The 13597-nt window shown below is 41.9% G+C and overlaps 1 protein-coding gene across 1 annotated transcript in view; it reads right to left on the reverse strand.

The window, feature by feature from the left end:
• Positions 1 to 11816, reverse strand: part of rnf145a (ring finger protein 145a) — a 152013-nt gene extending 140197 nt beyond the window's left edge. Inside the window, exon 1 of the mRNA XM_073067889.1 lies at positions 11385 to 11816. Within this exon, the coding sequence (XP_072923990.1) occupies positions 11385 to 11589 (205 nt within the window). The 5' untranslated portion in view covers positions 11590 to 11816. The remainder of the gene's footprint in view (positions 1 to 11384) is intronic.
• Positions 11817 to 13597: the final 1781 nt, after the last annotated feature.

Genomic DNA, 13597 nt, shown 5'->3' on the forward strand with positions numbered 1-13597 from the left:
TTCTTTGACTGTCATAGATGGAGTGCAAGAAGAAGCAATAATGTAATTAGAGTTAAACTTAACTAGTGTCCCTGTATACAGTACTTGAAATATTAATAACAGTTCCATTTACATAGCTATTTCAACACTGAGGAATTCATAACAGATACAGTCGGCCTTCCTTATCCGCAGATTCAACCAACCCCGGATCAGGAAAACCCAGAAGTTCTCTCTCCAGCACTCGTTGTTTGAGCATGTACAGACTATTTTTTCTTGTCATTATTCTCTAAACAATACAGTATAACAACTATTTACATAGCATTTACAATAGACAATAGACAATAGGTGCAGAAGTAGACCATTCGGCCCTTCTAGCCTGCACCGCCATTTTGAGATCATGGCTGATCATCTACTATCAATACCCGGTTCCTGCCTTGTCCCCATATCCCTTGATTCCCCTATCCATAAGATACCTATCTAGCTCCTTCTTGAAAGCAACCAGAGAATTGGCCTCCACTACCTTCCGAAGCAGTGCATTCCAGACCCCCACAACTCTCTGGGAGAAGAAGTTTTTCCTTAACTCTGTCCTAAATGACCTACCCCTTATTCTCAAACCATGCCCTCTGGTAATGGACTCTCCCAGCATCTGGAACATATTTCCTGCCTCTATCTTGTCCAATCCCTTAATAATCTTATATGTTTCAATCAGATCCCCTCTCAATCTCCTTAATTCCAGCGTGTACAAGCCCAGTCTCTCTAACCTCTCTGCGTAAGACAGTCCAGACATCCCAGGAATTAACCTCGTGAATCTACGTTGCACTTCCTCTACAGCCAGGATGTCCTTCCTTAACCCTGGAGACCAAAACTGTACACAATACTCCAGATGTGGCCTCACCAGGGCTCTGTACAAATGCAAGAGGATTTCCTTGCTCTTGTACTCAATTCCCTTTGTAATAAAGGCCAACATTCCATTAGCCTTCTTCACTGCCTGCTGCACTTGCTCATTCACCTTCAGTGACTGATGAACAAGGACTCCTAGATCTCTGTATTTCTCCCTTACCTAACTCTACACCATTCAGATAATAAACTGTCTTCCTGTTCTTACTCCCCAAATAACCTCACACTTATTCACATTAAACGTCATCTGCCAAGTGTCTGCCCACTCACCCAGCCTATCCAAGTCACCCTGAATTCTCCTAACATCCTCATCACATGTCACACTGCCACCCAGCTTAGTATCATCAGCAAATTTGCTGATGTTATTCTCAATGCCTTCTTCTAAATCGTTGACATAAATTGTAAACAGCTGTGGTCCCAATACCGAGCCCTGTGGCACCCCACTAGTCACCACCTGCCATTCCGAGAAACACCCATTCACCGCTACCCTTTGCTTTCTATCTGCCAACCAGTTTTCTATCCATGTCAATGTCTTCCCCCCGATGCCCTCCCCCCAATGCCCTGAGCTTTGATTTTACCCACCAATCTCCTATGTGGGACCTTATCAAATGCCTTCTGAAAATCGAGGTACACTACATCCACTGGATCTCCCCCGTCTAACTTCCTGGTTACATCCTCGAAAAACTCCAACAGATTAGTCAAGCATGATTTACCCTTGGTAAATCCATGCTGGCTCGGCCCAATCCTATCACTGCTATCTAGATATGCCACTATTTCATCCTTAATAATGGACTCTAGCATCTTCCCCACCACCGATGTCAGGGTGACAAGTCGATAGTTCTCTGTTTTCTCCCTCCCTCCTTTCTTAAAAAGTGGGATAACATTAGCCATTCTCCAATCCTCAGGAACTGATCCTGAATCTAAGGAACATTGGAAAATGATTACCAATGCATCCGCAATTTCCAGGGCCACCTCCTTTAGTACCCTAGGATGCAGACCATCTGGACCTGGGGATTTGTCAGCCTTCAGTCCCATCAGTCTTCTCATCACCGTTTCCTTCCTAATGTCAATCTGTTTCATTTCCTCTGTAACCCTATGTCCTTGGCCCATCCATACATCCGGGAGATTGCTTGTGTCTTCCTTAGTGAAAACAGATCTAAAGTACTCATTAAATTCTTCTGCCATTTCTCTGTTTCCCATAACAATTTCACCCAATTCATTCTTCAAGGGCCCAACATTGTTCTTAACTATCTTCTTTCTCTTCACATACCTAAAAAAGCTTTTGCTATCTTCCTTTATATTCCTGGCTAGCTTGCGTTCGTACCTCATTTTTTCTCCCCGTATTGTCTTTTTAGTTAAGTTCTGTTGTTCCTTAAAAACTTCCCAATCATCTGTCCTCCCAGTCACCTTAGCTCTGTCATACTTCCTTTTTTTAATGCTATGCAATCTCTGACTTCCTTTGTCAACCACTGTGGCCCCTTTCCCCCCTTTCAATCCTTCCTTCTCTGGGGGATGAACTGATTTTGCACCTTGTGCATTATTCCCAAGAATACCTGCCATTGCTGTTCCACTGTCTTTTCTGCTAGGCTATCCGTCCAGTCAACTTTGGCCAGCTCCTCCCTCATGGCTCCATAGTTTCCCCTGTTCAACTGCAACACTGACACCTCCGAGCTGCCCTTATCCTTCTCAAATTGCAGATAAAAACTTATCATATTATGATCACTACCTCCTAATGGCTCCTTTACTGCAAGATTGCTTATCAAATCCTGTTCATTACATAACACTAAATCCAGAATAGCCTTGTCCCTGGTCGGCTCTCGTACAAGCTGTTCCAAGAATGCATCCCGTAGGCACTCTACAAACTCCCTATCCTGTGGTCCAGCACCAACCTGATTCTCCCAGTTCACCTGCATGTTGAAATCCCCCATAACTACTGCAACATTACCTTTGCCAAATGCCAATGTTAACTCCCTATTGAACTTGCACCCAATATCCATGCTACTGTTTGGTGGCCTGTAGACAACACCCATTTGGGTCCTTTTGCCCTTACTGTTCCTCAGTTCTATCCACACAGATTCTACTTCTCCTGACCCTATGTCCCCCCTTGCAAAGGACTGAATCTCATTCCTCACCAACAGGGCCACCCCACCCCCTCTGCCCACATTTCTGTCTCTACGATAGCACGTATACCCTTGTACATTCATTTCCCAGATCTGATCTCTCTGCAGCCATGTCTCCGTTATCCCAACAACATCATAGTTACCCATTCGCACCTGGGTTTCAAGCTCATCCGCCTTATTTCTGACACTTCGTGCATTCAGATATAGAATTTTTAGCCCATTTCTCCTCTCTCTGTTTGAATCGCTGCCTATTGTCCTTAACCCAGCTCCCCGAACTCCCATCGGGCTATATGCCCCTAGAATTTTGTTGTCCTTCCTAAATTTACTTATTCTTTCAACACATTTAACTCCATGTTCCGTCAGACCATCCCTCTGTACATGTGTCCTCCTTATCACTTGTTCCGCCTCACCTTTCTCTACTACACACTTAATATTCCGGAACTGTGTAGTCCCCACCTGTCCTTTATTCTTCCTCTTGCTATCCTCTCTCACATTCTGGATCCCCGCTCCCTGCAAATTTAGTTTAAACCCCTCCAAGAAGCACTAGCAAACTTCCCTGCAAGAATGTTAGTACCGCTCCAGTTCAGGTGTAAACCGTCCCTTCGGAACAGATCCCACCTTCCCTGGAACAAAGCCCAATTATCTACAAACCTAAAGCCCTCCCTCCTGCACCATCCTCTCAGCCACATATTAATCTTTATAATCTTTCTGTTCCTTGCCTCACTCGCACGTGGCACAGGTAGCAATCCTGAGATTGTTACCCTGGAGGTCCTGCTCTTCAGCTTCGCACCTAACTCCCTGAACTCCCTACGCAGGACCCCCTCACTCATCCTACCCACATCATTGGTCCCTACATGGACCACAACATCTGGATTCTTGCCCTCCCTCTCGAGAATAACCTGCACCCGATCTGAGATGTCTCGGACCCCGGCACCAAGGAAGCAACATACCATCCGAGACTCCCGATCTTCCCCCCTAAATCTCCTATCCGCCCCCCTGACATTGTATTGGGTATTATAAATAATCTAGAAATGACTTAAAAGTACAGGCAGTCCCCGGATTATGAATGTTCCATTCCTGAGTCCTCTTTAAGTCGGATTTGAAGTCAGAACAGGTACATCCGGTATTATTTAGCGTCAGTTAGTCAAATATTTTTCTTAGTATATAGTACATATTTTTCCTTTCTATGCATATAAAACACTTAAGAAACGTACATATTTCAATAATTAAACCACTGCATTGCTTAGTAATAATTATAGCTTTCATCGGAGCAAGGCCTTTTACATGCTCCATTAAAATTGTTCCAATCATTGACCAACTGTAGCCTAACGCTTTTCTAATGTCCGATGGCCTTTCACCTCTTTCCGATCACTTTATTACTTCCACCTTATTTTCAATCCCGATCGTGATTATTTTTGTGAACAGAAACACTGCGGATTCAGAGCTACGCCAGGTCCCAAAGCCCACTGCTCTGAACATGTTAAATAAAGTCCGGGGTTCTGCTGGGTCCTAAAGACCACCATACTGATTCAGGTTAAATAAGGGACTTGAGCATCCCCGATTTTTGGTATCCACAGGGGGTCTGAACCAATCCTCCACGGATAAGGAGGGCCAACTGTAATATCAGAATTACTTGAGTCAGGCATAATCTGTGCAGTCATACTTCTCATCAGAGAAAAAAAAATCACAAGAATCATCAAACACGACACAAGAACTCTACAGCTAAGCTGCCACTGCCTAGTGTCCACAAAACTGAAATAAATGAATTAAAACTCATTTCAATTTCAAATTGACTATTCAAGTTTCCCCAACCTGAGTAAACAAACTCCCAGTATTAAGCATTTGAGAAATTCAATACAAATCAAATAGAGGATACACACTTTTTAAACTTAAATCTTTCATCACTCCTCACACTGGAAATCTGCCTAATGAACCTCCACTCATTCCTTCCAATTCTTCTTCCAAGAAATCAAGATGAAATACAGTATAAATAAAGTTCTACATTGCTTAAAGAAAATTGCTGGAAATATCCAGCATATTAACAACATCGAATTGAAAAAGATTCAGAATTAACATTGCAGGTTAATTGATGAACTGTTTTGATAAAAATAGTTACAAATCTGAAATGTTAACCATCTACCTTTCCACAATTATTACGCAACAGAACTGTTAACATTTTTTAAAAAATATCAGATTTCCAGATGCTGCAGTTGTCTTATCAGACAGTCCCTTCGGATCTAATTTGACTTTATTTCCACTCTGTCTGGATTCCAAGGTTACCAATGAGAACAGTGCAGAATTTACAAGCATTAAAGCAGGTATGGCAAAGTATGCTTGCAGAGCAAGTGGGAAAATAACTTGGACATGGTGCCTCAGAACTTGTTGGTTTATGCCAAATTCCATACACAATTGCCACATTTCAGTGGCCCAAGAATTCTGAGGAATTAAGTGGGTACATTGCAAAACTCTAAGGTCTAAAGAACATAGTTGAATCTTTTCTTGCAAATGGTATGACCTGTATGATGGGGTATAATGAGTGCCTCAATGACAGGAATGAAAGCTGACATTGATTATCATATCTGGCAATATCAAGGAGTTTGCAGAAAGAGGCTTTAGTTATATCTGTACTGTACTTAAGGCATGTCTGTAACTAGTCTAAGAGTGTACTGGCTGACAGCCCAAAGAATTATGAGCTTTGTGAGATATGAGGTCTTAATCTTATAGTTATATTTTCCTTGGATAGCCAAAGACTATCCTAGAACACTCAGGTCAATGCTGAATTTCATCATCAGTATTTTACAGACATTGAGGTGACTTCTGTGTTTTCCAAGTTATCATCAGGGACACTTCTTGTCACAGGGTGTGTTGTACAGCTGGGTAAGTTGGGAATGAGGCCCATCCTCCCAACTGCCTCAGCATCTATAGTAATTTAATTTTAATCTATGTATTGTTACATACCTCGTGGGTATCTTGTGATTGTCTTGTGACCATGATGTAATTGAGTATCTGGTGAGCGTGATGTAATGGTCTTGTGATGGTGGGGTGAAGTATTTTCCCGCCAGTATGAGGTCACATGATGTAATTTTCCCACCAGTGTGAGGCCATGTGATGGCCTGTTCCAACAGGTATAAAACAGGGAAAGCCTGCTGTGACGCAGGAGTTTTTGTTGGGATGTCGTTTAAGTCGTCCGTTACTCCGTTATGCTGCGTATTTGGTTTCATGACGCAGTTTTTGTTTTAACGTGGATTTTTAATTCTTACTATAAAGTACATTGTCGTTGTGCTGGCAATTTTGAAAATCACTGCCAGTTATGCTTGATGTATCTTCAATTTAATTTTAAAGTATTGGAGAGTGAAGATTTATGGAAGTACGGAAACCCGAAGGATCGAGTAAAGTTGGTGTCATCAGCAGTAATACAGGATCGACCTTATTGGATCTTCGTTCCAGAAATAGTAACCTGTATCTGAGATAACCCCTGCATTGTAAGAGCAGAAAGGGTTGGGTGCAGTGTTATTCGCCAAGGAAAAGGTCAGTTCCTTCAAGTCATTTTTATTTCCTTTATCGTGAATCCTTTGGGCAAGGCATATTTCAGCTCGGATCAGCAGTAATGTCACGTCATCGAGGAATTTGTTACTTCAGTAAAGTCTCTCCTAATTCACTGTATAAATCATTTGGACTTCTGCAGTTATCACTTTAAGAAATGTGTTCGCATTTATTGCTTTAAGAATTGTTCGACTTGCCATACAGCAGTTAACTTCTGGTTAAGTTAGTCGTTTGTTTACTTTTCATTTTCATTGAGCAGAGTTTAAATAAATGTTTATTTGTTTATAAAAAAGACCGTCTCAATTCTATATTCACTGTTGCCGTATCTTAACAGTATCTAATCCAAGACTTCCACAGTTTTGTGTTCCAATTCCTTTCAAATAAATTGTTGCACTAACGCTGCTGTAAATGCATGTTTTTAAGTGAATTACCCATTTAAAAGGAGAAATGTTCAAGTTTTGAATAAAAAGAAACAAAAAAATTAAATGGTTATCCAACAAGCCTTTAACCAAAATAGGAAAGTCAAAATTACATTTGTATACATTTTGTCCAAGAACATCTAACATAAAAGTGGTGCAAAAGAGAGGCACACAGGAAAAATAGATTCCTCGGTGGAATGGTGGCTGAATCTATTAATGGTATATTACCATTGTGATGTATCCAATGACCTCTGAATGTCAACATTTTTCATTCTCACCTTCAAGTAACTTTCTCCTACCAATTCAATATCCTCATATTAACATAGAACACAACAGTACAGCACAATACAGGCCCTTCAGCACATGATGACGTGCTGACCATTTAACCAACTCCAAGATCAAACTAACCTTTCCCTCCCATATCACCTTCCACTTATTTTTCATCCATAAGCCTGAGTCCCTTAAATGTCCTTAACATATCTGCCTCTACAACATCCCTAGTTCCATACACTTAACATTTTCATATATCCCTCCTATATTCCCCTAAAGTTATGCCTTCTCATATTAGACATTGCCACCTTGGGAAAAAGTCTGACTGTCCACTCTATCTGTACCTAATTATCTGCACAGCATTAGCAAGTCACCTCTCATCCTCCTTCACCCCAAACAGAAAAGCCCCAGATCACTCAATCTTTCCTCATAAGACATGCTCTCTAATTCAGGCGGTATCCTGGTAACTCTCCTCTACACCCTTTCTAAAGCTTCCACACCCTTCCAAAAATGAGGTGACCAGAACTAAACAATACTTCAAGTGTGGTCTAATCAGAATTTTATAAAGCTACATTACCTCATGACCCTTGAATTCAATTCTTTGACTAATGAAGACCAACACACCATGCACCTTCATAACCAATTCTCAACATGCACGACAGCTTTGAGAGATCTATTGACACTGGCCCCAAGATTCCTCTTTTCCTCCAGACTGTTAAAAATTCTGCCAATAACGTTGTAGTCCACCTTCAAGTTCAAACTTTCAAAGTGTATCACTTTTCTGGATTGAACTCCACTTTCCACTTCTTAGCCTAACCCTGCATTCTACCAATGTTCAGTTCCACACCATTCACAATGACAACCTTCTACACTATCCACAACTCCACCTACCTTCATATAATCAGCAAATTTACTAACCAACCTTCCACCTCCTCATCCAAGTCATTTATGAAAATCACAAAGGGCAGGGGTCCTTGAATAGATCCCAGCAGAACACCCTTCTTTGGGCAAGCTAATTCTGAATCCACAGAGCCAAGTTTTCCTGTATCCGATGCCTCCTGACTTTCTAAATAAGGCTATTATGTGGAACCATGTTGAACAACTTTTTAAAATCCATATAAACCACATCCACTGCTCTATCTTCATGAATTTGGTTTGGCACTTCCTCAAAGACTTCAATCAGGCTTGTGAGGCATATCCTGCTCCTCACAAAGCCACACTGACGATCCCTAATCAGACTATGTTTCTTCAAATGCTCATTGTCTCTCTAATAGTTTGCCCACCACAGATGTAAGACTCACTGGTCTCAAGATTATCTCAAGATTATCTGTACTGCCTTTCTTGAACAAGGAAATAACATATATCACTCTCCAATCTTCTGATCCTATGACTAGTGAGGATGCAAAGACCATTGCCAAAGGCATAGCAATCTCTTCCCTCACTTCCCAAAGAAACCTGTGGTATATCCCGTCTGGCCCCCAGAGATTTACCCATCCTAATATTTTTCAAAAGTTCCAGCACACCATCTTTCTTAATGCCGACATGGTCTAAGCTGTTCATTAACCGTCATTATATTTTATCTGTCCTGTTAATGACAATTTAATCTACATCTCTGTCATCACAGTGCACCCTTGCCTGCTCTTCTCACTTTGAATCATGAAGATCAATATTTTACACTTAATCCGCTTCCTTATCATTGATCTTGTTCAGTAACAAGTTAACTTTATTCACACTATTTGCTGCCCATGAAGCAACAATCTCCAGATAAATGACCATGAATATTAATTTCCTTAATTGACTCTTACCAACTTAAACACTTTTTAAAAATCTACATTATATGTTTTCACCACCCTGCTCCTAAAGTTACAACATTTAAAAAATATGACAGTAATCAAACAGCATTTGCCTTTGCCTTGTGTTGGTTCTCATGAGTAATTTACTAAACCCTCCCCCCCCCCCCCCCCCCAGCTTTCAGCATGTTACCCTTCTATTTATGCCTAATTAACCGGTCCACAATACTTCCTTTCTGAAATGGTTGTCAGGTTCGTTGCTTTTAATTTGTCAGTAACATTTTAATCGATCTACTGTGTATGCAGGCACTTCTTTTAAAAACCCTCATGTATTGATCATCAGGTTTTAGTTTCCCTTTATTTCAAATACAATGGATTCCTGTTAATTGGTCCATAGGTTAATCGGGGCAGCCTCTTATTTGGGACAACACTTGAAGAACAAAGGATAAGTGAGAAAATAGCCAGGAATCCATTTATTTGGGACACAATGCCAATTAATTGGAGCAGGAAAATGTTGTCAAACAGTTTCTAATTAGCATCAGTCCTGTGCACTTACGTGGCTGTTAGACACAAGACTCAAACGGCAGTGATTTTTGTTACTAACAGCTGGTGAGAAATAAGCAGTAAGAGAATATGGAACTGTTTTGCTCACTGTGGTTTCAAGCATTCAGTTTTGGACATGCCAGGAGAAATGGCCAGGAGTGAAAAATGAAACAATTTCACTACTTCAACAAATTAGGAACTACTTTGAAGATATCAACAATGATCTTAAATATTACAATGAAAATGAAGACTGGAAGGATGCAATCATTGTCAGCATTGTATGAATGCAGCCCATTACCTGCACTAGGTGTCTGAGCTAACTTTGTTCATTTCCAGTCAAAAGAATGCGACATGGATGAATTCCTCTGTCAACAAGTATGAGGAAATAATACAGAATTTTACAGTGCTGCAGTAGTATTGGTAGCATTCTAATTTGTTCTGAATTTCATTTAAATAGTTAATTTGTTACTCAAGTTGTCTTTTTTATACCTTTTTAGCTATTTCCATGAAACCAGCTAATTTGGGCAGCCGCTTAATTGGGACAAAATGTACCAAACCCAATATGACCCAATTAACTGTAATCTACTGTATTTTTGACCAACTTCCTGAAGTTCATTAAACCCTTGATCATCACAATCTTTAGAAAGTACTTCTACTGTAGAAGAATTTACAAGGTAGCTGGTTCACGGTCCTGCAAACTACAGCAAACCAGTCTGCACTCAAAACCCAAAAGAATGTTCAAGAGTACAGACGTGAAGCTGATTTTCCCCATAGGCTCAAAGGCATGCAGGTCATTTTTCAAGTAAGCCAAATACTCAACAGCCTGGCATACTTGACCTTCTTGTCAGTCAACGCTGCAAATTTACAATGCACATCTTTCACTCCTGTCTCTCTGGGCCTCCAACTTCCCAAATTCCTTAACTTACTCCACTGAGATTACCAAATGCCCACAACTTTAGTCCTGGTTCAACACATAACCTTTCTCCTTTACTTTGGAACCACTAACATGTTATCTGTTTCTAATACTCTTAAAATCTTGCTTCCAAACACAAATCATAAACCATTAAAATCTACAGTTACACAAGTATTTGCAGTTTAATGATAGCATTTTACAAATATAAAACAACTATTTCTGCGAAAGCAATTGAAAAACTAGAAGCATTCAGCAGGTCGGGGAACATCCAAGGAGGGAAAAGGATAATAAATGTTTTGGGTCAAGATTCTTCATTCGGACTGAACGACAGGTAGTTAGTTCCTACGGTTTGCTTGCGTATTGGTCCAGATTTCAACATTCGTAGACTCTTCAATCTACAGTATTTCGATTTCTGTGACACTTACACCGGAGACACAATGCCTGAAAACAGGATTTCGAACCGAAACGCCGTCAATTTCGCCACCACCCCACCTACAGAAGCTACTTGAACCATTGAATTTCTTGTAGATTACTTGCAGTTTAATTTTTACTGCTTTGCCGGTGTCGGGGGCGGGGGAGAGAGGGAGAGAGAGAGAGAGAGAATCGTAAGATCTCAGCTGCTTTTTATTTTGTCTTCTCAAGGACTAGGTCAGAGATAACTGCGGATGGAAGAGCGCAAAATAAACCTGTATTCAAGTAATCTCCTTCATGAGCATCTCAGGGCTAAGATGGTGAGGAGTGGGGGAGTGAGAGAATGGACGTGGCTTTGAAGTTCAGGGTCAATGAAATGTCACAATACAGAGGGCAGCAAATGTGAAATGCCGAGAGCCGTTTTTAAATCTTACTGGATAAAAGCAGGCTAAATTTTGCAATGCACCGAGATGGAGAGACCCTCAGGATCTACACTCACCGACATAGTGGAGGTTAAGCGCCAGGTACTTGTACTGAAAGAGCAGATTGTTGTTGTTGCGGGCCTGGATCTGCTGGAAGAAGGAACTCACGTCCCATCGGTATAGCATCTCCAGCACCATGATGCTGGGCACTCGCAGGGCCACGTTCAGAACCGCCTCCAGCTTCTCCCTCACGCCGTTCATGATCACCCCCAACCCAGCCATGAGATGCGCGGACGTGCAAAGCGAAACAAGAAGGGGAAAAAAAGGTGCGGTCGAGTTGTTCCTGACACTTCACGGTTGAGAAAAAGCCGGCTCCAGACACTCCTCTGCTCTCTTTTAACGTGTTTTCTGCTTTCTCCGCAAGCTTGAAAGAAACAGACGCACCGGGCGGAGGGGGAGAATACGACAAAACCACTCCATCAACCAGACGCCATTATCCGGCCCGGACGTCCGGTGCAGCGCGCAGGCGCACTGCGGGAGGCGGCGAAGCGGCGCGCTTGTCGCTTCCGCAAGCGGGAGCCCGTCCGTTCCTAATGTCTACCCTGTGGCTGACATACATCATGATGGACAGCATTTGTCTATCTGTTAGCTTGCTGCTTTCCCCTTTTCTCCTGTCTACCCTGTGGCTGACATACATAATGATGGGCAGCATTTGTCTATCTGTTAGCTTGCTGCTTTCCCCTTTTCTCCTGTCTACCCTGTGGCTGACATACATAATGATGGGCAGCATTAGTCTATCTGTTAGCTTGCTGCTTTCCCCCTTTCTACAGTCTACCCTGTGGCTGACATACATAATGATGGGCAGCATTAGTCTATCTGTTAGCTTGCTGCTTTCCCCTTTTCTCCTGTCTACCCTGTGGCTGACATACATAATGATGGGCAGCATTAGTCTATCTGTTAGCTTGCTGCTTTCCCCCTTTCTACAGTCTACCCTGTGGCTGACATACATAATGATGGGCAGCATTTGTCTATGTGTTCGCTTGCTGCTTTCAAGGCTTGATTCTTTGTCTTCTTTGCTTTGATTTGTGTCTGCACACTTCCTATTGCTTAATGGTGCTCTCAGACAAGGCACAGCATAAAACACAATCAGCATGAATCTCTGAAGTCCTGCACAAGAGTCTCGGCCTGAAACATTGACTGTTTATTTCTTTCTGTACATGCTGCCTGACCTGCTGAGTTCCTCTGATGAGATGTGGCTGTGAAACAATCTCATATTCTGGAGCTTCCTCCTTGGTGGTTGTAGGAGTTGACTCTGGGACTGCAGGAATTAGTTCTGGCAGCCCTGGATACCTTTCTTCAGGATGTATTTGTATCCCAAACAGCACATAGAAACTGCTCGATCTGCTAATCTATCCCAGGCTACCAGAAAAAGCTTTGAGCCAACGCTTTCATTTTGACAATGCCTGGATCATCAGCATGTAGCTCCACCAACATTTTAGCTCTTAGTTTGGGTGGTACAACAGCTCTCAATCCCCACTTAAGGCAACCTTCATCGAGGGTAAGTTCACCCAGTGCTGGCAAAAAATGGGGGAAATTGAGTTTCTGCTGTACAGGTTTAACAAGTTAGGTCTTTATTCTTAGGAGCGTAGAAGGTTGAAGGGGGACTTGATAGAGGTATTTAAAATTATGAGGGGGATAGATCGAGTTGACATGGATATGCTTTTTCCACTGCGAGTAGGGGAGATTCAAACAAGAGGACATGATTTGAGAGTTAGGGGGCAAAAGTTTAAGGGTAACACAAGGGGAATTTCTTTACTCAGAGAGTGGTAGCTGTGTGGAATGAGCTTCCAGTAGAAGTGGTAGAGGCAGGTTCGGTATTGTCATTTAAAGTAAAATTGGATTGGTATATGGACAGGAAAGGAATGGAGGGTTATGGGCTGAGTGCGGGCCAGTGGGACTAGGTGAGAGTAAACGTTCGGCATGGACTAGAAGGGCCGAGATGGCCTGTTTCCGTGCTGTAGTTGTTATATGGTTATATGTCAGTCATTTGAGTGGCCATGTAGACCTGAGACAGTATGGTGTCTTTTCTGGTTTTCCTTTGGATTATCACTGCTATAATAGGGAGACTTTTAATTTGCATTAGGGAGAATATGTCAAGAGGAGTCCAGCATTCCAGCATCTGCAGATTCACTCGTGTTGCGTATGTCAAGAGGAGTCTCCTCTTTGTAAATGTTTCCAGTATTCCCTTTTCCAAGGATAAATGGGACAATCCATCAGCATTTCCATGATT

This window comes from Hemitrygon akajei, chromosome 15 (genome assembly GCF_048418815.1).
Source record: "Hemitrygon akajei chromosome 15, sHemAka1.3, whole genome shotgun sequence".
Lineage (NCBI taxonomy): Eukaryota > Metazoa > Chordata > Chondrichthyes > Myliobatiformes > Dasyatidae > Hemitrygon > Hemitrygon akajei.